Source organism: Capsicum annuum, chromosome 4, assembly GCF_002878395.1.
Source record: "Capsicum annuum cultivar UCD-10X-F1 chromosome 4, UCD10Xv1.1, whole genome shotgun sequence".
Lineage (NCBI taxonomy): Eukaryota > Viridiplantae > Streptophyta > Magnoliopsida > Solanales > Solanaceae > Capsicum > Capsicum annuum.
This window is the reverse complement of record NC_061114.1, coordinates 225478218-225502026: the sequence shown is the minus strand read 5'-3', so window position 1 is coordinate 225502026 and position 23809 is coordinate 225478218. Positions and strand designations below refer to the sequence as shown.

Sequence of the window (23809 nt, the reverse complement as noted above, 5' to 3'; positions counted from 1 at the left end):
TTGTACTGAGACAAGCACAGTACCAAAATGTTCATAAAGAACACAACCTATATTTGACAGAAGAAACAAATGGTGAGCACATATACTCTTGACAACAAGCGCAAAGGTTGGGAGCCAAGTGCATTTTCATTGCGAAAGATTCAATTTAACCACACGAGTTTACTTGCAACTTCACCACGGTCAAAGGCCCATCGCCAAATAGCCGAGCTAAAGCCATTTCTGGCACTAATGTGCCACTAGGTCAAATCTTGACTTGGCCTCTGGTCACTTCCAATTGAATCCATAGAACCCGCTTTAAATCTGCCTTTTGAGTGTGTGAGTTAAAACAATAAACAACAGCCTTATCGACCTAAACACGTTACTACAATTTCTGTTTCAGTTTTCGAGAGTGAACGGAGTAAATGAGAGGAAGTGTGAACATTATTATCATTGATGTTACTCAACAGTCAACAACCAAAGGTATGGCATGGAGCTCAATCACTTTTTTTTACTAGTATTATTTACTTGCTCTTATTTATTGTAAAGGACATGGATCTCAATGATTACCTGTGCCTTGTAAAAGTGGGACTTGAGCAATGTGGGTTGGGCTGGTCCGTAAGTCAACTACATGCAACTATTTAGATTGTTTATTAGTATTTTTATTTGGTTCGATGGATATATGTCAAAAGTTATTTAATTTTGCTATTAGGAGTATTTTTTGGGGTGTTGGAGACTTGATTAACAAGTATTAATACTATGTAATATTGTCCGGTAATATTTATGTTTATTAATATTCTAAAATTAAATTATAAAATATTATTTTTTAAAAAGTGGGCCCACACAGTAATAGTGTGGGCTTGGTGTTTATGGGTCAGCCCGTCCTGACCCGTTAAACTCAAAACCCGTGTGGACTAGCCCGGATGGGATGGGCCGATCCGTATTGACAGCTCTACGTGTGTTCCATGCTCAATGTCTCGATCCTTGGTTAGCAAAAAAAACTTCTTGTCCAACTTGTCGAACGCCATTAAGATCATAATTTTCACTCTCAAAGAGTAAGAACTAGGTCTGAGGCTCAAATTTCAACATAGTCAAAACCACCAAGTGATTTCTTCATACCTGTCCAAGTCTTAGTTGCCAGAGATACCGATACCTATGCTGGTGGAGGTAGCAGGTATTCGATGAAATTAGTCGATGTGTACGCAAGATGGTAAGGACATTACACTTACTAGAAAAAAGTACGTAGTTCAAAGTTTTCTAAGAACTCGGAAGGTCGAAACTGAATATACAGTAGAATCCTAACAAATTACTCTTTACTACATCTTATCATATGGGATGCTCAATGATCTTTAATGGGGTTACTGAGAAAACAACTCATCTTGATGAGGGTAGTTCAAAGTTTCCTAAAATGGGTTGAAACTGAATATGGAGAGTATTTACTTCTAACAAGCAACTCTTTTACTGTTTTATATCACATGTGATGTTTATTTTTGTGGGGCAACCTAAAAAATGTACTAGTCCAAAGTTATCCTAAAATTCCATAGATTTGAAACTAAATTTACACTAGAATATGTTTGAAGTGAGAGTTCATCTCGTCTAAAAGCTTAATTACGTCTTCTTGATAAAGGGTGAGTAAATTGAAAAATGTAAAAAGCTAGTTCAAAGTTTTCCTAAAAATTCATCAATTTGAAACCGGATCTACATAAAAATTTGTTGAATTGTGAAACCATTCTATCCAAAAGCTAAAACACATCTTTTGCCACTGAAATTCTAGTACTGCATGCTCTGTTACCATCTTGAACAGCTTAAACAGCACACATTTATTTATTTGATTAAATTCGCAACAAAATTTACGTCTAACGTCTAACAAACTATCGTTGGATCTGGTTGATCGCGAATGTGAATAGAGAAGTAGCGAAAGAAAAAGGATTGAAAATTACCTACATTTTGATTACTTCTACTTTCTCTCTCCCCCACCCCCCACGCCCTCACCAATGTTCAAGGATCATATTCAATTTATCTTGATTGAACTGAAATACTAATCCATTAATTAAAGATTAGAGCAAGTATCTTGGTACATCCACTCTTGACAGGAGATGTGTAAGCACATCTATTATTCATACACAAGGAGTACAAGACGAACTTCCATCACCTTCGAGCTATGGAAGAAAGGGTCGTTGAAATGAAAGAAAAGGCAAAAAGCCTGCTGAAATACTGGAGGAAGTAAGCTACCTCCCATCTGCTGCGAAGTTGGGAAAAGAGTGCATTTCCATCACAAAAGATTCAATTTTAGCTGCAGACTAACAACTTCAATGCAGTCGAAGACCCATTGCCAAATAGCTTACCAAAAGCCACAGAACTCATAGGTGACCAGTCCTTTAGCTAAAAGATGTCATGAATCTCGCAACTGATTGCTAATAACTCGTCGCATTGTTCTTTATATGTAGCATAAATGAAAGCTCGCGAAATCATGAAAAATTAAGATTCAATCCAGAAGTCTCCTTGCACAAAAATGCAACTCTTCTATTTATCCCTATGCTTACAGATGATGTATCTTAGAACTCCTATTCCCTGATAAACTAAATCATAACACAAGCAGTCAAGCACCTAAATTTTACTTGTAACATGTTGCTCAAGTCTCTCTTCTTAAATAGCACACCCTGTCAAAGTGCATCACATCAATTAGAACAAAACGAGTACTAAACTGAGGGGAAGAACTCAGGACACCAGATGTTAACCATCAGCACCACTTCCATTGGGAAACACAGGGTTACATTGATTCTCCTGTACAGTGTTATGACCACAGCATCAACATATCGATCGTTTAAAAGGCAGATAAAACTTATTGCATAAACCCTCTAAGGGTCCTGCAAAATAACTGGAGTTCACACAGCTCATAGCTTTCGACCTACAATGCAGGGGGACTAATGAACCCACATCAGCTAAAGCATCTCTCTCAGGATGCATTACAACGTTCAGTATTACAAAACAAAGAGGGTGGAGGACAAACGCGAAAAAAAAAGCTCTACGTTTAATTCTGATTGAATCTGATTTAGAAGACCTAAAGTCAGAAATAGTATCACAAAAATGGCTTTGAGCAGATTAAATAGTACTGCTTCAGTTACTGGATAATCCTAAAGCATTTACAAACATTCTCAAACACAAAGTATGTACCTTTCCTCGTTCTACCTAATCTTCCAGAGTCTGAATCTCTCCCATCATTATCCGGTTGCTAACCACATTAAAACCCAACTCTGAAAGGTTAACCTTCTTCCCCTTCTTCCCCTTCTTCTTTCCTCCTTTTGTGGCCGAGTCTTGAAAACTTGAGTTACCCTGGTCAAAGCCAACGCTGCTAGAAGTCATATCTCTGGCACTTGCACCAGTGACTTTACGATCATTCCGACCCTGGAAGGCCATGTCAAAAACATCCGCAGGCAAAAAGTCTTTGTAGTTGAGGAACTTGTCAATGAACTCATGATCAGGGTCATAAGAGCCAAGATTCTCTATCAGAAGCATTTCGGCCTCTGACTTGGATTGCTTGAAACAGAAATCCAGAAAGCTGGTATCTGAATGAAGAATAATTTGGGAACACATCAGACAAACTGTCAGTATGGTCCCATGAAGATATTCTCAGGTTGCTCCACGTGTGAAAATAAAGCGCCATATCCAGAAAGAAAAAAGTTCAAGAAATTTCACTAACACAACATTGATTTCAAAATATATGGGACGATAATGTGTTCCAGAAGAGAAATATCTAACTCAAATGAGAGTGTGCAGTTCTGCAAAATACCTCTTGTACCAATGAGCCTATCACATTCATTCTCACACCATTCTCTGAAATCCATCGCTTCTGAAACAGTGAAGCAAATTGAGTTAAAAACTTTTTTCCATTCTTTTTCCACTGAGAAGCAACGATTTACTTCAGATTTTGATTAGTTCTTATAAGTAACATATGATTACCTGAATGCTTTGTTAGAGCATCCTTCTTCCCTTTCATGGATGAGTGACTTGATGCAGGAGATGAGGATAGTAAGCGCTCTGCAGGCTTACCACTACCAGACTTTTGCCTGCTCAATGAACCACTAGGATTTCCTTTCACTGGTGTTGTCTTGCTTCCCCAACTGCCTTGACTTCCAAGCTGAGGATATTCAGACCTGCAGGCATTACAACCAACAAAAAATAAAGGATCAAAAAGAGAGAGAGAGAGAGAGAGAGAGAGAGAGACGGGAGGGCGGGGAGGGGATAGTGGAGAGAAATGGCCTTACTGCTTTGCGTCTTGCTTGGGATGATCTATTGGGCCCCAAAACAGATCGTCTTCCACTTTAATTTTTGAATTAACGCCAGCTTGTGAGTTAATCTGAATAGGAGATGCAGCCTTGGCGGGCGATGAACCAGTGGCAGACCATGATGGGCCACCCACTCTGGCAGGTGTATTTGGCACAGATTTCTGTGTTGGCACTGGTATATGCTGCTGTCCAGAAGAAACTTTCTTTCCTTGTTCCTTTAGGATGTCCCTCAAGGATGTAGGTTTAGAGAGTTTCCCAGAGTCGGTGGACCATGCAGGAACAGGAATAGGAGCAGAACTTCCAGACTCACCCTTCCAAACAACAAAATCCCCTAGCGACGGACCAGATGGTATAGCAGGTAATACTTCCTGGTCAGGTTGAACCTGACGCGAGCTCTTGACTTTGTCAATAGGACTTGATACAACAGAGGCCTCAGAAGCAGCAGTGGTCACCGAGACCTTTGCTCCTGCACCCTTAGATTTTGCAGATCTTTTGCGGCTCTTTTTACTTTCTTTAGCTTCGATAAAGTTGTCATCATCGTTGACAGATGCAGAAGGTTGACTAGATGCCACATCAGGAACATCTCTATCTCTTTCGCCTGACTTGGCCAAAGTGTTGTCAGCCAGTACATCATGCAGTTGACTTTTCTTACTCTTCTGGTTGAGAGAGACATCTGAGTTATTCATATTCCAATCAGTGCTAGCAGCATCTTGCTGAGTATCTCTAACTAATTTATAATCTGAATTAGTTACAAACCCAGACCACGGAGTAGACACACTCAAGGAGCTGAGAGATGTGGCGACCTCGGTAATAGCTTGTTCTGCTTGAGCTCTCCTCTGCTCTTCCTCCTGAATTTCCAACAACGACTTTGGCTTGAAACCAGGGGCAGGCTTCCAAGCTCGCTGTCCAGACTCTGTTTGGGCGTTGAACTGTGAAACTGGTGATTTTTGCCCTGAATATTCATCCACAACATCAGCAATAGCTACTTCAGGTTTGCTGTCTCTTCTTTCTGGACCTACAGCTGTAGCTTTGTCAATTGAAACAGACAGTGTATCAGAAGCAATAGCAGCATCAGATTGTAAGGGCTTCGATGGTTGTGACTTAGAAGCTCCCTTAGCTACGTCTGAAGTTTGCCCCTTGGTGGATTTTTGCTTCTTGGACTTCTTTTCAGACGATTTTTTAACTTCCCTGGTTTCAACACTTTTGAGTTCCTTACTGACAGACAGCCCATCGTGTTGGTCTCCTTCGACATATGGTTCTGAAGGAGCTGCAGCTGGTGATGCTTCAACTTTGTTTTTCTGATGCAAGTCCTTATCGACAGCTGCTAGTGGTGGTGGTGGTATAATGGCCTTTTCTAATTGGTCTACATGTGGAAAATAAGAGGCAAACTCAGAAGTGGTGACTGGAGGTTCGCCGTCTTCTGAGCCCTCCTCTAGGGGATGTTTGCTGGTAGATTCCGCTTGTGATGATGCATCAATAATGGCTGATTCCATCCTTGGGATCTTCGGTTGAACATCATCAATTTGTTCCATTGAACCCCAAGTTTTCCGACTGGAAGAATCTCCATATAATTGATGTGGCAAGTGCAACGAAGAGGTCTCAGAGCTACCTGTTTGGCTCATATCCTGAGAAATGCTCGAGGGCAAGACAAAATTTGAGGCATGAACTTCTTCCATAACTGGAAGTTGAATTTGTGAATTCACTGAGAACAAATTATGTGAAGGTGGGAAACGAGTTGGATCCACAGAAACATTTCCTGCAGATATGTCGGGAGTCGGCAACTTGCCATAAGGTTGTTCACCCAATCGCTGATGAGGATGCTGATCAGACAGCACTTGAGAGAGCAACTGCTGCTGCTGGCGCAATAGTAGTTGCTGTTCCTCCTGTTTCTGCTGCTGTTGCTTGAGCATCAACAATTTGTCCAACAATGACATTTGCTGTGGTCCTTGTGCTGCCTGGGACTGTAGCTGCAACAAGTACTGTTGCTGCAATAAATTTAACAGTTGCGGATCTTGAACTCCAGATGAAAGTAGCTTCTCAGCAGCCAAAATGCTGGAATTAATATCCATGGCACCTAGTAAGTTGGTCATAGGTGGACTCTGTGGGTGTAGCCTCTGTTGTTGCATTCCAAACGCAGATTGAGGAGCCATACTCTGACCTTGATGCATCTCCATTCTTTCCTGAAGTGGTGGTTCTAATCCCCCTTGAACGGAGAAATTAGACCAACCACTAATGCCTGATCTGTCTGGCATGCCCTGAAGTAGAGACAACAAATCAACATTCTGATTATGGGGCTGCTGGCGAACATGTTCAGCCATTGAAGGCAGCTGCGAATGACGCAAAGGATCAATATCCGCATTTGGAACAACAGATGGTGCATCTCTCCCAGGCCAAACAGGAAATGGCTTTGGTAGAGATCTCTGTCTCTCAAGAGCCATCTTTTTAGCCAAGAGATACAGATTATCTCCACTTTCAGATACCATTGGAGCAACAGCACCAATACTATTTGCACCATAACCTGGAATGCCTGCTGAGCAAGAAAAGAAATCAACAATTATCAGTTGAATATTAATGCACATTCTTTCTGATTTTTGAAGCTTCAGTTATTGATAAAAAAAAATATGAGCATAGACAACAATCCTGAAAAATTCAGATGAATACTACTGAAAAAATAAATTCAAACCAACCTTCAGACTGAGCAAACTTGTCAAGCGGTGCATGGCCCACTTTGCCAGCCATCAGTGACTCCAAAAATCTATTTTCAGCCTCTGTTGTTGAGCTATGCTTGTAATTCATTTCACTCTTTACCATATCAATCTCAGTTGAACCTGCATGATGTTTTGTGAAGCTGCTCACATTCAATCCCCCTGGAGCATCTGTATTTGGCTTTGGTGCTCCAAATCCAGGTGGTGGCCGAGCCTTAGCACGCAAGTGGGGCATAACATCCCCCAACAGATAAAATGGTGAATCCTGCGGTGCAGAAGCTAATCGAACTAGCAAATCTATGCCAAAATATCCAGCCTCAAACCATCCAATAATATCACTACCTGAGAAAGGACCTTGGATTGCACCTTGTGGATCTTTGTAATATAGAACTAGGTCCTCCGGAGATGATTGTGAAATTTTCCTCATCTCCAACTCTCTGTCTGTGGCAGAAGATAATTGCCTTTTGAGAATAGGATCATCTCCAAACTGCCATTTAGATCCTTCATTTTTGGCATAAGAAGGATCTGCAAGATCTCTCTCCCGCTCTGTATTCTTATCCATCTGGTTCTGTAGCCATCCAATGTCAGATGTTCTTGACCTGATATCAGTTGGCATCTCTCTAGCATCATTAGCCACCGAATGTGAACGTGCACCAATGGAGGATGATCGCCATAAGCCGCCACCATGGGGAACAGGTGAGTGTCCTGGTGTGATTGGATCTCTATTGACAGACTCCCTTTCTCTATGAGGAACACTGTCTTCTACTGAAACTGAACATTGAAAATAATAAGTCAAGACAATCTACTGAAACCCAATTACAGATAAAAAAGAAGCATAATCGATAGATCTCTTCAACAAGTACCACCATAATTCCAAAGCAACTATCTTAGAAGACAATCTCTGCTTATTGAAAGCTATATATAACCAACAGAATAGCTTATGTATTTGGATCTCGAAATGTAACAGGACATTCAAACCTTAGTAACATTTTAAGATTTGTAATGATTGCTTCCTGATGAACTGCACAGTACATCAGGAGACAGAGATATCCACAACTATACCCTCAGCTCCTAATTTGCGGTCAGAAAATCTCACAAAACTATGCTCAGTCTCAGATATAAAACTGGACCCATAAGAATGTAGCTTTTCTAAGGAAAAGCCTTTTGCATGATTCGAATAACCACCTTTGATATTGTCATTACTTTCTTCTCTTGAATCATCAAATGATAAATCTTCTCTGCTACCTGAACATTTGAAGAAAGGATGGCAATCAAAACCATAGCACAAAACATACTAATTTGAGAGATTAATAATCTAGATTCAGAAATCCTCAAAAGTTGATCTAGCGATTAGAAGTACCTAATTTGCTGTGCCTCGGCTGCGTATATTCAGATGAGTTTCGACCTGATGTTCCATCTTTAGTAATCTGCGGAGCTCCACTACTCAGAACATCCCCCTTATCAATTCCCTTCAAGATAACCTATATACAAATTTGAGCATTTACTTCATTTAAACTAATTGAACATCGGAGTAAAATCCATTTTAACTAAGCAAATATCAAGTTCAAATCTCTCTGAAAATTACCAATTCCTCGGGACTGGGTGCACATAATGCGAGAGGTTCCAGAGGTTCATCTTGTGTAAGTGAAGGAACTTGCACAATCTCATCCGAAAAGTTGCTGTAAGACTGCATATCTGTCACTCTATACACATCAAGCATTTTTATCCGACTATATCGTATAGGAGAGGAAACACTTTCAGCTTTCTCCGAGAATGCCCCAAATGATTGCACATGAGGAGAGCCCTTATTCATGGGATTCCCTCCAGAGAGAGCACGACCCCTACCAAAAGAAAAAGTAGCAGCAGCACCATCATCACGTCCCCGACCATGAGAAAATGTAGTAACCTGCTTGTTCGGTGTCAGAGCCTGATGAGTATGTTCGGACCTTCCTCGGCCATGGGACGTAGATTTCCATGGCCGATAGTGGTCACCCTCTCTCTCATCCTTTCCATGATAAGCAAGACCTGGAGACCCCTTCTCGAGATGCATCTCAGCATCTTTGCTAGGGTTGCTCCATTTCTCACGCACAGAGTCTGCTTCCTTCTCATCAGGTCCCCAGCGAGTGTTCCATTTGCTCTCTCGACGCTGATCGTGATTGCTTTCCCTATTTCCAGAATCAGTCCATCTTTCACCTGGAACACGCCGTGCTTCTCCATGATGTCTGCCAGAGGAGTCAGACCAGCGATCCACCTTGCGGCCATCACCAGTCTCCTTATCTCCCTCCCTCCAGCGGTCCCTTCGAACAGCAGAATTGGTGTCCCTTTCTTCATCGCGCCAGCGATCCCGTCGACTTGATTCCATATCAAGCACAGATGGCCTAAAAACATCTTTCTTCTTTTGATAATCATGCATATCGTCAGCCATCCCTGGAAACTTCACTAACTCCGAACGAATAGCATAACCGGGATGTGTATTGAGATGGTTGTCCTGCATTTAAACCCCAATAAATGACCAAAATATCCAGCTAATTTATGAATTAATAATTTAATAAGAACCACTACACCATTTAAGCAGAAAACCTCCTCAACTCAACTGCTTATGACCTAACACTAAGGACTCGTTTGGTAGAGCGGATAAGATAATACTGAATAAGTTGTATTAGTAATACTAGATTAGTAGTGCAGGGATTAATAATACTGGGATTATTTTTTATGCAGTGTTTGGTTTGATGCATTGAAAGCAATATGTATTGTTATATTTTAAAAAAAAAATATTGTTTGTTTACAAAACTACCCTCGACATATTATAACTTTGTGTATTTTTTTTGCAAAATTTTATTATTCTTTTTTTAAAAAAAAAAAAATTGCAATATAACTAATTATTTACTTTAGAATTTTAAGATTTAATCATTCCCTTACAAAAATTATTTTTTTAATTATCTTTTCTTTGTTTGTTCATCATTTGCTTGTTGTTCCCACTTTGTGTTGTTTTTAAGTTGGAGGGAGGTACGTATAACTTTTGGATGAGACAATAAAATCATTAGTAAAATAAAATTGTATTCTATAGAGTGTTAAAACTAAGTAGAAAAATTATTTTTATTTATGAATATCCTATTTACAAAATTAAAGCTTGTATGCTATTTGTTTTCGAATTTTGACCAATAAATATTTTTTTTGAGTTAATGGAGTAGTTTTTTTTTATAACTAAAATTATTTGGAGGGATATTATTATTTTGATAAATTGAAAAGACGTAACTCATATTGAATAAATTGAAAAAGATTTAGAAAGATTAAAGAAATTTGAGGACATTTTTGTAAATAATAATAAAATTTGTAAACAAATTTATTTGAATAAATTTATTAGTACAAATATAAAAAATAAAATTAAGAAAATAAACAAATATTTAAAAGAATTTGAGAGATATTCTTGTCTTTGCACATACTAATTCCATGGTATTAAAACCCATGTATTACTAATACCACCATATGTGATGTATTAGTAATACACCCTATAATACCATGTGGGGTGTATAACTAATGCATGGTATTAGTAATACATTGGTCCAAAATCCTACCAAACATAATATTAATTAATACCACACTTAATACATGGACTATTTCTCCTAATACAGCCTACCAAACGACCCCTAAAGTGTTTGTCAGAAGGTGTAAATGGTACAGGGTTTAAACAAGGAATCCAAAGTAATAATGAACATACCCCAGTAACTATCCCAGCCTTACTTTCCCCTGGCTTTGGCAGAAGCCACTGCGGCGAAAGCGGAATGGAATCATTGGGTCCTTGCACATCTACATGTATCAAAAAGAACCAACAAAATTAACAAATTAATAAAGATTAATCTTGCACTATGACAAATACAAATTGGAAGCAAAACACCTTTTCATTAAGGTAAGAAATTAAAGGCTATTGCTTACTGGATTATGTTAATAAGCAAATAAGAGGTTCCAAGTGATCCCTAGAAGTTATTGTATGAAAACTCTTCCATTCACACTAATTCCAAAGGGTTAGCATCAAAATTACTTACAGGAGCAGGGAATTTGGAAATCTCGTAACTGATCAAAGGCATGCAAAATAGAGAAGCATAATGAAACATTCAAGAAATAAGATCCCACCTTCAATTTAAGTACTGATAGATGAGAACTTACCCAAAAAAATTCAGCAGATCTATATTAATTAAATTTGCTTTTCAGCAACACAGGATAACTACTTACAGGCAGTAGCAGTCACTTGTTATCTCTCGTAACTTCAAAAAGATACTCCTAAATAACATCTGAAATCAAGGGCTTCAATTGTTTATTTTAGCATTTGAATATGCTTGTTCTTAGATATTTCTGCTTCACTTACTTCTAAATCACATGCTCTATTCTCCTTTTTGGTCAGGCCAATTAAATCACACCCAAGCTCATCTTCCCAGTTTTCGCATCCAAATCAAACTATCAGGACTGTAGCTAGCAAAGAGATTAAGCTTTGTCTAACATGGTTGTAAGAATAGTTGAGGTCTATCATAATTAAGTAGTTAATTTCTCACATATTTCATTAAGTTATCCTTTGAGGATAAAAGGTTTGAAATTTGGACCCACTAAATTAGCCAATTAACAGATATCATAAAAGGCAAGTAGAGTAGTCAAAAGCAAAAAGCACCAAAATATATTGGGGCTACAAGTGCAAAGTGCAAATAAAGCTTAGTTTTTAGCAAAGAAACGTATCATACATGTATATATAATACTGTCTACTATTGTGCTCTTAAAGGTTGAGCCCATTGGTGAAGATGTGCCCAAATTAGCCCCTTGATGCCTGCACTAAAGCACCAACTAAGTGGGGCAACGTGCACAACTTTACAAAGTTTCAGGGCTTACATGTGCTTACAGCAAGCTTGATGCCTGCATAAAGCACCAACTAAGTGGGGCAAAGCGCACAGCATGGCTTTACAGAGTTTCAGGGCTTAAATGAGCTTTAAGCAAACCTTTTAGAAGGTTAGTTTGCAAAATGGTTTCCAAACCAGGATTGCTATATTTGAAGAGAGGGTGGTCCAAGGCCATCACATCAGTAAGACATAAAATAGTAAAAGTACATATGTTAAGATGGATATATGATGATACAAGACTGGACAAGATTAGAATCATCATGTTCAACACAGTTTAAAAGTATCACACAAGTCGAACAAGATGAGAATAAATCCTCTGAGATGAGTACACAATGTTAAGCGTATATCTTCATGTGCATTGCTCTTAGGTGCAGCAATATGAGGATCAAATGTTATAAAAGAGAGGGAGATTTGCCTCCACGTTTTAGTTCAAGGGTCGATGGATGAAGGACTTGTGACTTAGGTAGCAGATTTGACCCATGCTTCATGCGAAGTTGCTAACTAAATGTGGTATTTATAAAGTGAGGAAGGATTTACAGGAAAGCCCACTATCCCGACTCCGAAGGCTACTGTTGGTCCTTAGGGTTTTCCCCAACCGGGTTTCTCAACATTGAGAAAAAAGAGAGGCAGACCAAAAACCATAAAGAGGGGATTTGTCAAAGGACATAAAACTTCATTGAATCAACGTGGACTTAACTAAAAATGAAATGAAATGGAAAGCAAAGGATCCATATACGTGATATTTAGCTTGTTGGGTTTAAGGCTTCGTTGTTCTTCTTGCTTTTTATCCAGATTGTGCATCCACCAAATAATCCATCAAAGCATAATTGACAAAGTTAATTGAACAAGTGTAAGTAAACAAAAGGTCAAACCCAACAACAACAAGAGAAAAGAAAAGGGAAAACTTCAACCAACCAACATTGACATATCTCTTCGCTTTTTTCTCAGGAACGAAGGGGTAAAAGCTAGCGAGTCTAATCAACATCTAACAGAAGTATGAGGAGCACAGATGTAATGTGTCTGGCGTCCAGACAATACAAAGCAACTAAACAAAACTTACAACAACATCAAAAGAGTGCCATTAAAAACATACAACCACGAGACTAGCCAATTGCTAAGCAGCATTACCAGCTATCACCACAGAGTCAATTTCTTTGAGGTTAAAAGTATCAGCAGAACAAAGGTGTAGGAGAAAAAGATAAAAAATTCCTAATTATCCAACTATAAAAATCACAACTTTATAACCGTGTGATATTTTCTATAGTAAGAAAACACGAACATCGGCATTCCTTTTGCAAAATCAATTTATTGGATTACAAAAGTACTGCTGGGAAAAAACAGACGCAACAAAACTCAAACATCACCATTTTTTAAGCCCCTAAACACAAAGAAGACATGTCAAAGCTCAATCTACCACATAGAAACCCTAAACCCACAGTGCTGGAAAGAGTAGAACACACATAAAGCGGACAATCTTTTGTTTTCTCAATGGAAACATACATTCATCTCATTATGATTACCAAGACATATAAAAATCACTACTTTTTTGATGAAGTCAATAAAAAAATCACAACTTTAAAACGGAGTGAAATTTCCTATAATTAGAAAACTTGAACATCAGCATTTCTTGTGCTCCCAAGAAACCCGAAACCACAGTACTGGCAACAGTAAAACAAACACAAAGCTATAACCTTTCATTTTTCTCAACAAAAATATACATTCATCTCATTCCCAAAACATAAACCAAAGCAGAAAAATCAATGCATCAACTGACGAATTTCAAAGCTGAAAAAAAAGTGCAAATAAACTAGGCCATTCTATTTCAGCATTCCTGTGCTCCAAAACACAAAGGCTGCAAGTCGAAGCTCAATCAACCATATAGAGAGGCAACAGCAAAACACACATGAAGCTACAATCTTTCATTTTTTACAGCAAATACCTACATCGATCTCATTCCGATAACATAAACCAAAGCAAAAGAAAAAAAAAAATCAATGCATCTATTGTCAAATTTTCGAAGCTAAAAAAAGGTGCAAATAAATTAAGAGCATTCCATTTCAGCATTCCTGTACTCCAAAACACAAAAGCAGCAGGTCTGAGCTCAATCAACCATATAGAAACTCTAAACTCAAAGTGCCAACACCTTAAAAACAAACACAAAGCTACAACCTTACATTTTTTCACAATAAAATATACCTTCATCTCGCTACAATAAACTTAACACAAGCGGAAAAAATGAATATCAAATAAATTAGAGCATTCCAAGTCAGCATTTTTTGCTCTCCCAGACACAAAGAAGGCAGGTCGAAGCTCAATCAAACATATGGAAACCCAAAGGGAACAGTAAAAATACATATAAAGATACAACCTTCCATTTTTCACAACAAAAACACACATTCATACGTTCATCTCATTCCAATAATAACATAAACAAAAGAAAAAAAAAATCCATCTAATAACCAATTTCTAAGCTGAAAAAGAGGTTCAAACCGAAAAAAGAAAAACGCATTCCATTCCCGCATTCCTTTGCTCCAAAACACAAAGGAGTCAGTTCGAAGCTCAATCAACCATATGAAAACCCTACACCCACAGTGCAGGCAACACATAAACAAACAATCTATCACTCTCCCCAACGAAAACAGACATTCATCTCGTTACAATAAAACAAACACAAGCGAAAAAAATAAATGCACCGATTGACAATTTTTGAAGCGCAAAAAAAAGTAATAATAATTAATAAAGAAAAGAGAATGACCTTTAGAGGAGATCTGGTTAAGGCGAGAATTATCAAATTGAGTTTTGTCAGCCATGGCTGATGATCGGAAGGAGCGAATGAGCTGCTCAAAGGAAAACCCTAATTTGTGAAATTGACTGCTAAAGAGAGGTGTGAGGGGGGAAGGGAGAAAGGGGAAAGAAGCTTAAAAGGGGTACAGACTAATGACGTGTCACCCTTCGGCGCATGTTAGCCATATCCTTCTCCTGTTTTTTTCTCTTTTTTTTTTATTTTAGTAAGTAAAGTTTTTTGGATTATTTCTCATTTTTGTCACTCTTTTTTCTTTTTTCCGCTTCCAAAATAAAAAGGGCTACATGTTTGGATTAGCTTATTTTGGTTTCTTACTCCCTTCTATTTTACTCATTTCAAATTTTTAAATTTCACTTTTTTTATTTATTATTTTTTATTAATCAAAAGAAAAAACTTTTTTATTCTTAATATTAATTATTTTTTCTTCAAATTAAAATTAAACATCATTTAATGGAGGGTACTATAATAAAATAGTCATGTTATTAATTATTTTTCTTAATCAATGTGCAATGTCAAATTGAAATGAATAAAATGAAACGGATGGTGTAAAAGCTAAAAGTTAATAGCAATCAACTTTTGATTTTTTTCTTTTGTACTTTTTGAGTTAAGGTAAAGCGTTTTTAAGCATTTTGGGGTTATTTGATAGGAGAAATATTCATAATTAATTTTAAGATGAACTTATCATATATTTGATTGAGAATAAATTTATGGAATGACTCATTTCATGATTATTTATCTCAAAATTATAATATTATTTTTATCCCTTCTTGAGATTGGAATAATTAATCTTAGGATAACTTGTTTCCCAACCAAACGACTCGTTTGTGTTTTTACCAAACACCTCAAAAAAAAAAAAAATCCCTAAAAATCAAAAACATTTAAAAATAAGTCACTTCAAATACCCCTTACTCCAATTATCCTATTTTATATGATTTTATATTTATATATTAAAAAATTAATTCAATTTTTTTATTAAATATAAATTGTTAAAATCATGAGATACGATATGTATAAATATTTTTTTATATTTTAAAAAAAAATAATAGTTGATTAATAAAAGAGCAATCGGTGCACTAAATTCATTGCTATTTGTGGGATTCAAGAAAAGATCAAATTACAAAAATCTATTGTACGTAGTTCACCCGCGACCTCCTGATCACATGATAATAATTTTATCGATTATTTCAATGCTTCGCTTCATTATTTAATTAAGAATTATAATATAAATTGAAATGAAACTAGCGAGTGCACATAGGATAGAAAACCGCAAATCACATGATAGTTATATTGTACTAGGCAAATTTTGCGTAACAAGCTTGATCAAAATATGTATGAATTTCAATATGACATCTTATATGATAGATTTTTTGCCCAATAAACTCAGTCACTAAAAAATTTTAAACAAATGTAATCTCAAGCATTCAAAAACAATTCAAACTTTTTTGTGACTCAATATTACTTCAATTCATTGAAGTGCAGCGATAAAATAAATCTAAGCAAAGTGTGAGGAAAGTACCAAATCAAAGAGAATTACTAACAATTTTCACTAGCAAATATTTATTAACTTACTGTAATAGAGATAAGATTCCTAACAACAAGTTTTTTAAAATTCATGATATTATACCCTCAATAAAATGTTTACAAAGTTCATTCAATAAAGAATAACATATTTGACTGGTTGACTCACCATAGCAGTAAAGATAATGTTAGGCTAAATCACTGCATAAACTCTTCAAGTTTGAAGAATGCTAACAAAATAAGTAGAATTTGCATCATCAACATTTGTAACTATTTTGTATATTTTTTTTATGCTTTGCCCCAAGTATAATGTAGAAAGAAAGATACCTCAACTCAATATCAGATATACTCGATATTAACGAGAAGTTCATATTTTTATGCTCAATGAATCCAATCTCATTCTTTGTATAGCCAAGGTCAGCAAATAATAAATTTAATTTATACAGTGGATATCATATATCAACCATAGATTACTTTTTTTGATTGATTTACATGAACAACACTGATAATAAATACATTAATAGGAGTATTCTTTCATTAACGATGGACTGGTCCTTGCAATTGTATTGATCAATTATAGTCAGAATTGCAGATTCAATTGCAATTGGAGATCAATCAAGATGTAAAATTCGAAGAAAAACTGAATACTACTTAGATGGGGGCAAAATATTGATGTATTTGAGATAATGTTAAGTAACGAATTTATGTTATCGAAAGAAAAAGGCAATGCGAAGAAGATATTCAGTTCAGCGCGAATAATGTTAGACTTTAGTATGCCTAGACTTACATAGTTTAGGGCTCTGAACGAAGAAAATGCTACCGATAATATATCCTTAAAGTTTATCTCCGATGGAAGATGAGCTAATATATGCCTTAATCTTTTCTTCGAGTATAATCTAAACTAGTTGCTGGAAGGATATGAGTAACTTCAAAAATAATACCGCAAAGGACTTTTGTATTGACAAAAATCACAGCGACATCATTCGCATTCTTAATCTTAATGTATATTATACAATGTGCAATTGTATGTAATGCACAATTAATCTCTAAAATGTGCTTAGAGACATATTTTTATTATTTTTCATATAAATTGCAATAATTTTAAAAAGATGCACCCTTTGTTAGCTACAATGAATCCTCGATGTAAACTGATTGATGATGCTTCTGATTATACTATGCTTATTGAAACTAATTTTGCAAAATCCAAGGTCACTCCCAGGAGATCTATAAGATGGGATGAGATTAATTTTTCAAAAACATGAATTTTAAACTCAGTCATTTCTCCAAAACAACTTGCAGAAGATATGACAAACTCAGAGTTAACTCATGTTACTCAAAATACTGACGGAAGAATTTACATTCAATTTGATGATAATTCTACCGTTTATAATCGAAACTCTTTTTCTATACCTAGAATGTTGCCTGCTATGCATTACATCTCTCCAGTTGAACTAGTTTATGGTCCAGCTAGAAACCGTGTTGCATCATTACATACTCTAAGTTCCGTAGATTTGCATACTCCTCTTAGAAGTATTGAAAGAATTAAAATCAATCTTAAAATAAAAATAGTTCAAGATAATGATAATGTCCCAGACAGGGATAACTCACTCCCTCTGAAATGGAGTTTGATATTAATTCTTGTTAAATTATAATTCCTCACCTAATTGATTTTAGTCTTGGTTCACAGGAAAGAAATTATATTAAAAAGATTTTTTTTGGTGAAAAATGGAAAATGTTTAGGACATGTTTTTTTGAAACTTAAGTCCTGATGAAATGAAAAATATTTCTGAAGAATTATATGAAATGTGTGCGCTAAATAATCAAATTATTTACTTTGTGCCATGGTTTATATCTGTTTACCTGCCTTTATATGTAAAAATTATTGAAAGGTCTTACCAAAATTCAAATGGTACTATTGCTCAGGCTATTTACCCTCATCAATCATCTTTTATATTACCGAATAATACTGGAATAACTTTTTCTGCTTTTCAAAAATTCGTTGATGATGAAGTTGGAAAAATCACTATTTTTGAAATAAATAGTTTAATTGCTCAAAATAATTATTTGAGTTTGTACGTGAAAGTTCTTGGAAAACATATTTCTTCTCTTGATAAAAAACTTGAAACTATGACAACTTTGATTAAGAAGCTAAGCGATAGTTGAAGGTCATCTGATATTGCTTCTACATCGAAAATCAAAGCAGAAGATTTGACAGCTAAGTCTAATATTCAAAGACCCCTGATATTCAAGGATTTGGAAAACCCTCTGAATTAGAACAACTTGAACAATTACTTGAAAAAAAAATTCTACTTTAAACATAAAACCCATTGATCTATCAAATGTTTTTGCTGATAACCTTGTGTCTACTCCAATTACGGTTATAGGTGCTGAAATCTACTCGTAGTTAAATAAACTCAAAGGTTTGGTAAGAAAACAACGGAGAAAAAATATGTTGATGTCCCCCATATGCAAACTGCTTATTATCCAAGCCCAACTCCTCAAGATGTTCTGATAGAGGAAAGAGATTGGCCCTTGACAAATACGTCATATAGTGGAGATCATATTTATGAATGGAATTTAGATGAATTATCAGAAAGACAATTATCTATTTTAGTCCATCGTATGTTAATGTATTCTACTATTGCCAAAGTCACTAGCCCAAAAGATAGTGAAGGCAATCCTGTTCGAACAGATTCTACTATATGTAAAATGCTCGTTGCAGGTTTTACTGGCCAACTTCGTGGCGGGTGGGACAACTTTCTTTCTAACGAAAAAAAAGAAACAAAATTTTTTAGGCTAAGAATATGCTGTCTAGCATTGACAACCTAGGTAGACAACTACCAGAAGATAGAGAAGATGTTGTCTATACCCTTATGTTCACCATTATTTAACAATTTGGAGGAAGATTTACCAACCAACATGAAAATACCCGTGCCCTCTTAAATGACCTTAGATGTAAACATTTAGGAGAATTCTGATGGTATAAGGATACTTTTATTAGTAGAGTTATGGATCTACCCGGATCCAGGATAGAACATTGAAAGGTTAGATTCATAGATGAACTTCCACCTCTTTTTGCAGAAAGGGTTAAAAAATCTATTAAGGGATAATATGGTGCAATTCCTTGGACAGATTTTACTTATGACCAACTTGTTGCAGCCTGTACTCAAGAAGGTCTCAACCTTTGTAATGAGTTGAAATTGTCTAGACAAGTTAAGCTGGATAGGCTTAAAGAAAAAACCCAATTAGGTGATTTTTGTGGACAATTTGGTATGAAAAATCCTGCTTCCACTTCTAAAAAAAAGAGTCATAGATATGTTGTTGTTAGAACTAGTGACCCTAATAAACCCTATAGGATAAAGAGAAAATCCAGACATAGATCTAAAGAAGAGCGTGAAGCTAGAAAAATCCATCGTAAGTCTACTAGATTTACAAAAAATAAGTCTACGAGAGACTTATCAAAAATCAAGTGTTACAATTGTGGTCAATTTGGTCATATTGCTTCAAATTGTAAACTTCAAAAAATCAAGTCCTTAGGACTTTATGATGAGATTCATGACAAGGTTTATGGGTTATTATACACTTCAGGTTCTGAATTTGATTATGATTGTGAATCTGCTTCTGACATTGAGGTTGAATTATTTGATCTAACTGATAATGAAAATCTTGCCGACGAAAAAACCTATTCTAATGTTTGCACTGATTGTAATAATAATACTTGCGATTGTGATGTTACTTTCTATAAATTGCAATCCCAGATTGAAGATTTAGATTTAAATATTCAACTATCACTATTGATAGCGCTTTAGAGTTATTAAAAGAAGTCACTGATGAAAATCTGCGATAAAAAATTATTGATCTTACTTCTTACCAAATCGGTACTTCAAAACCTGTTGATAATAAACATGTTAAGAAAAATAATGATTTTATTATTGATAATATGCCTTACTCTCTAACTAAAGTTAATAGACGTCTTGCCATTAGTCAAACACCTGGTAAAGACACGTCTTTCAATGACTTGAAAATAGAAGTTGAAAATTTTAAAAAAGAAAATTGTTTATTTGAAACAAAATCAAAAATGATTTCAGATCATAGAATTTCAAAGATTGAAAAGGATATTTCTCAAAATGATATTTTCTCCAATTCCAAAGGGAAAGAAAAAATTGTGAAAAATTTTGAAAATGATATTATTTCTAATCTTGATGTAGCTAATGATTATTTTTTGGGTATAATGCAAATAGTTATAGCCCATAAATGGTATATAAACTGTACAATTTTGATTGATAGTGAATTTTCTATAACTAATGCGACTATGATTGATAGAGGTGCGGATGTTAGTTGCATTAAAGAAGGACTAATCCCAATCAGATATTTTCAAAAATCACACATATAGTTAAATCTGCATCAGGTCATTCTCTTGATATTAACTATAAGTTACCTCATGCACATATTTGTAGGAATAAGATTTGCATTCCCCATTTCTTTTTCTTAGTAAAGAATCAGTTATATCCTCCTATTATTTTAGGAACCCCTTTTATAAATGTTATTTATCCTTACACACATATTGATGCGAATGGTTTCAAGGCTACTTACAAAAATCAAGAAATTTTCTATCCTTTTGTTACCGATCCAGTAACAAGGGACATAAATGCTTTAATTGATATGAAGCATCGACAAGTAAATTTCTTACAGCTTGAAATGATGAGTATGAATATTCATAATACTATGAATTCTGTAAAAAATCAGGAAAAAATAAAAATGCTTTCTAATCAATTGATGGTTGATATTTGTGTTGAACACCCTAATGCTTTTTGGAATCGCAAAGAACATATTGTTACTCTTCCTTATGAAGATGATTTTAGCGAAGATAAAATCCCAACCAAATATCGATCCTGCCAAATGAACACAGAGTTAGTTGAATTCTGTAAGAAAAGAGATTGATAATCTCTTACAAAAGGGTCTTATAAAACCTTCAAAATTCCTTTGACCGAGCACGACATTCTATGTTAATAATGCTGCTGAAAAAGAACGTGGTATGCTAAGACTTGTAATTAATTATAAACCTCTTAATGAAGTTTTGAAATGGATTAGGTATCCCATACCTAAAAAAAAGGATTTGTTATCTAGATTATATAATGCTAATATATTTTAAAATTTTAATTTAAAATCTGGTTATTGGCGAATTCAGATTTCTCAAGAGCACACTTATAGAACTACTTTTAATGTTCCTTTTGGACAATATGAGTGGAATGTGATGTCATTTGGTCTGAAAAAATGCTCCTTTAATGATATATTTAATCCATACATGGATTTTATAATTGTATATATTGATGACATTCTTGTATTCTCAAAAACATTAGAATTGCATTTTAAACATCTGAATATATTCAAGCAAATTGTGTTACAAAATGGTTTGGTCATCTCTAAACAAAATTATGCTCATTTCAAACTGATATTCGATTTTTAGGACACAATATTTGCCAAGGAAGAATCGAACCCATACAGAGGGCTTTTGACTTTGCTAAAAAATTCTCTGATGTTATAACTGATAAAACTCAATTGTAAAGGTTCTTAGGCAGCCTTAATTACATTTCTCCTTTTTATCATAATCTATCTCGTGATTTAACCCCTTTATATGATAGGCTAAAAAAGGATTACAAAGGTCTTTGGACTGATTCTCACACTAATCTGGTAAAAATGATTAAAAAACGTGTCGAGTCTTTACTTTGTTTAACCTTAGCTAATCCTACTTGGTTAAAAATAGTTGAGACTGACACTTCAAATGTTGATTATGGTGGAATACTTAAACAAATAAATTCCCATAATCATATCGAAAGCCTCATTGGGTTTCATTCTGAAAAATGGTCTGAAAGTCATAAAAAATACGTTACTGTGGCTCATGAAATGTTGACTATTATTAAATGTGTTTTAAAATTTCAAGATGATTTATATAATGAAAAGTTTATAGTTAAGACTGATGCTCAATCAGTTAAATATATGTTTGACAAAGATTTTAAACATGCTTCCAAGTTAATCTTTGCAAGATGGCAAGCTCAATTAGCCCCTTTTGATTTTGAAATACAGTACAAGAAAGGGAGTGAAAATTTTTTACCCGATTTTTTATCTAGAGAATATTTAAATAATTAAATGAATTTTTATACATACTTCTTTTATGAAAAAACAATAATTATGATTATCAAATGCATTTCTCTAAATGAAGATATTTATTTTATTATATTAGAAAAAATCATCCATGATATGATAGAAGAAGATTTATTTCTTCCCAATTTTACAGATATTCGCGATGAAATTAATTGGTATGACATTTATTTATATGACTAATTTTCTACGCAGTATGGCTACAGATCCGCCTTGACAAATAGACAGAGGACGAGGCAGAGGAAGAAGCCACGGAGGAAAATACTCCTCATCAGGGGGAAGATACTCCCCATCATCATCATAATAATTCATATACTTCGTCTTTATCTAATTTTTCAGTATTGCAAAGGGCAAATATGAGCCTGATAAATGCAAGGATTTCGCATATCGCAGAATTCTCTTCAAAGAACGGAAAAACTTAGCATATAAGCACCTCGATCCATCTAGAAGATATTTCGAAGGATCATCCTTTATATGAGCAACTGCAATCTTTTATATCTGCAAAGCAAGCTGATTCGTTTGCTTCAGTTACTAAAGAAAACTCTGCAGAAAGGCAACAATATGAAAAACTTAAAAATCGAGAGCTAATAGTTCTCGTGGGAAATTATCAAATATGCAAACAAAATGATCCCTGGAAACTCCTCCAAAAACATTTACTAGCTAACCTTTATTTTGCAGGTGAATCCTATAAGACAAGAGCATTCTATGAATCAATATTATTGTCCACTGGAAGTATTGAATTGGAACATCACCAAATGGGTGAGTCAACCCCAGATGTTCATGGATACTCCAAGATTGTTATTAAAAAACTCATTTCAATAGAAGACTGAGGAACTACTTCCATGTCAAAAAAGGCCATGATGATGAAAGGATAATTGGAAATATATTAGGGCCTTTACCCAGACTTGATATTACAACAATATTAAACATAAGCGTACTTAGTTTTTAAAAGTCTGTTCTAAAGTATTTGAAGATCCAATTCTAAATTGGTTTATTCAGTGGTGGTCATATCATGGCCCTACAATTAAAATTCTGCCAGAAGAATACATGTATCTTTACAAAAAATGGACAAAGGTATCCCCGATCTTAACAAATTTATACCATTCAAACCATGTCTGCAATCTAGATAAAATGGACCAGATGTATTTCTTTATAGAATTTTTCATTCCATGGATACATAAATGGGGTATTGAATTTGGTTAAACTAAAGAACAAATACCCGGACTCTATAGGGTATTCTATAATAATTTTTGAGAAAAACAGACCAAAAAAGATCCCCTTACTAAATTACCACATGGACGAGAATTGATCTAATCCATTAATAAAAAAAATCTCGAATATTCTACCACTCCTCAAAAGAAACTTGTTGAAGATAAAAATCTCAGTTATATTTCTAGAAGAATCTCTGTCCATGAAGGAGATAAGATGGAAATGATTGAGCAATATTTAGAAGAAGTCCGAAGAAATTTAATGAAAATC

The 23809-nt window shown here is 35.2% G+C and overlaps 1 protein-coding gene across 2 annotated transcripts; it reads right to left on the bottom strand.

Moving 5' to 3' along the window:
- Positions 1–2890: 2890 nt before the first annotated feature.
- Positions 2891–14826, bottom strand: LOC107867017 (protein ESSENTIAL FOR POTEXVIRUS ACCUMULATION 1). Of its 2 annotated transcripts, none has more exons than XM_016713097.2 (10): positions 14606–14826; positions 10686–10774; positions 8553–9455; positions 8328–8448; positions 8153–8212; positions 6950–7738; positions 4242–6792; positions 3937–4130; positions 3767–3826; positions 2891–3542 (listed from the first exon to the last, which is right to left on the bottom strand). In XM_016713097.2, exons 1-10 carry the CDS (start codon positions 14658–14660, stop codon positions 3166–3168), a joined length of 5199 nt encoding a protein of 1732 aa, XP_016568583.2. In that variant the 5' UTR covers positions 14661–14826; the 3' UTR covers positions 2891–3165. The 2 variants fall into 2 exon arrangements, with proteins under 2 accessions (XP_016568583.2, XP_016568585.2); XM_016713099.2 differs by having other exon boundaries at positions 4242–6789.
- Between the last annotated feature and the right edge of the window lie 8983 nt (positions 14827–23809).

Excerpts from the sequence above, each read along its gene's own strand:
- LOC107867017 (XM_016713097.2), bottom strand. The coding sequence starts at position 14,660 with ATGGCTGACAAAACTCAATTTGATAATTCTCGCCTTAACCAGATCTCC. Across the intron at positions 6,793-6,949 it reads CAAGTTTGCTCAGTCTGAAG|CAGGCATTCCAGGTTATGGT; the intron begins GTTGGTTTGAAT and ends TTTCTTGCTCAG. Across the intron at positions 4,131-4,241 it reads CCCAAGCAAGACGCAAAGCA|GTCTGAATATCCTCAGCTTG; the intron begins GTAAGGCCATTT and ends TAATGCCTGCAG.